This window comes from Arachis duranensis, chromosome 4, assembly GCF_000817695.3.
Source record: "Arachis duranensis cultivar V14167 chromosome 4, aradu.V14167.gnm2.J7QH, whole genome shotgun sequence".
Taxonomy (NCBI): domain Eukaryota; kingdom Viridiplantae; phylum Streptophyta; class Magnoliopsida; order Fabales; family Fabaceae; genus Arachis; species Arachis duranensis.
The window spans coordinates 30999912-31001382 of NC_029775.3; the positions used below are offsets into that span (position 1 = coordinate 30999912).

General features: G+C 46.3%; 1 protein-coding gene across 1 annotated transcript in view; it reads left to right on the top strand.

The window, feature by feature from the left end:
* The window catches only part of LOC107484004 (DNA-damage-repair/toleration protein DRT111, chloroplastic), a gene marked incomplete at its 5' end in the record, with an annotated part of 2308 nt that continues 837 nt past the window's right edge, over positions 1 to 1471 (top strand). The window contains 1 exon segment of the mRNA XM_016104614.3: positions 1 to 694. Coding sequence (XP_015960100.1) covers positions 1 to 694 — 694 coding nt within the window.

Consider the following 1471-nt stretch of genomic DNA (forward strand, 5'->3'; position numbering starts at 1 on the left):
AATTCCCTCAATCCCTGCCGCTCCGGCACTTCCACCGCCGCCGGTCCTCCCCGACGACCCAGCGCACCACCAGCCTGCACTCGTCGGCGTCCAGTCGACGGTGATAGAGGAGTACGACCCCGCCAGGCCCAACGACTACGAGGAGTATCGCCGCGAGCGGAAGCGAAAGGCGAGGGAGGCGGAGATGATGCGTGAGCTGGAGCGGCGGCGCCAGGAGGAGGAGGAGAGAGAGAGGAGAGAGAGGGAGGAGAGAGAAAGAGAGAGGGAGCGGGAGCGGGATTACGGCGATTCCAGGTTGAATATTTCCGGCGAGGAAGCGTGGAGGAGGCGTGCTGCCATGAGTAGTGGAGGTGGCAGCGGTGGTGGTGGGGGCGCTGTTCCGCGATCGCCGTCGCCACCAGGGAATTCGGATGGTTTTACCATTGGGAAGTCGGAGACTGGTGGGTTGGGGCTGGGGGCAGGCGGGCAGATGACGGCGGCGCAGAGGATGATGGCGAAAATGGGGTGGAAGGAAGGACAGGGGCTTGGGAAGCAAGAACAAGGAATCACTACTCCATTGATGGCAAGGAAAACTGATAGAAGAGCTGGTGTTATTGTGAATGCCAGTGAGAACAGTAGTAATAAGCCTGAGAAGAAGGTGAAGAGTGTTAACTTCCATGGGGTTCCTACTAGGGTGCTCCTACTTAGGAACATGGTATGTATATTCAATAGTTCATGCTGCATTTTTTTATTGTGATTCTTTTAATATGATTTGGCTATTATTTCCTTCTTATTAGTCTTTGAGATAAATGCCAGTGTCATGTTTTTGTGCTAGAGGCAAAGGAGGGCTCAAAAGACCATAGTTGAAATTGTTATGGAGATTTATATATACCCGTTTGATAAGTTTAAGTGACAGAGAGAGTAGTTTAGATTTAAGTATGATTTATGCCGCTATCCATGGAATCAAGGCCAGGGAGAGCTTAGTTATTGTTGCTATATTATGGGCAACTAATTTGAGAGCTAGGGAGCCTATTCTATTAGAATTGTTTGGCTATGCTGTGTTGCCTTGCTGTTCTCATTACCTGCATCTTGTATTTCTAGCTGTCTAGGCCTAAGTATCTTGTTATTGTTGTAATTATCATCGTTTGTTATTGTTGATCATTTAATAGGAGTAGTCAATTCACTCAATTGTCATAGTTGTTAGTTTTGTTATGATGGCCGTATAGACATAGAAGTATAGCTGAGATGATCTCAAGGGATTCATTTAGCCATTCCAATTTAATTACTAAGTTGCTCTCTGCTGCTGGCCATTTTTCTTGGTTGTCTTGTTTGAAGGAGTTTTTGAAGGTGCATATTCTTTTTGGCAGTTTTTTCCATATAAGCTTTCACTATGTGATTGAGGATGTCGTATCTATAATTTAAAAACCTTGGGAACTGATTCGAGTAAGTGTGGACAATTTCAATATTGCAATTTGAAGCCAAAATGCATTTT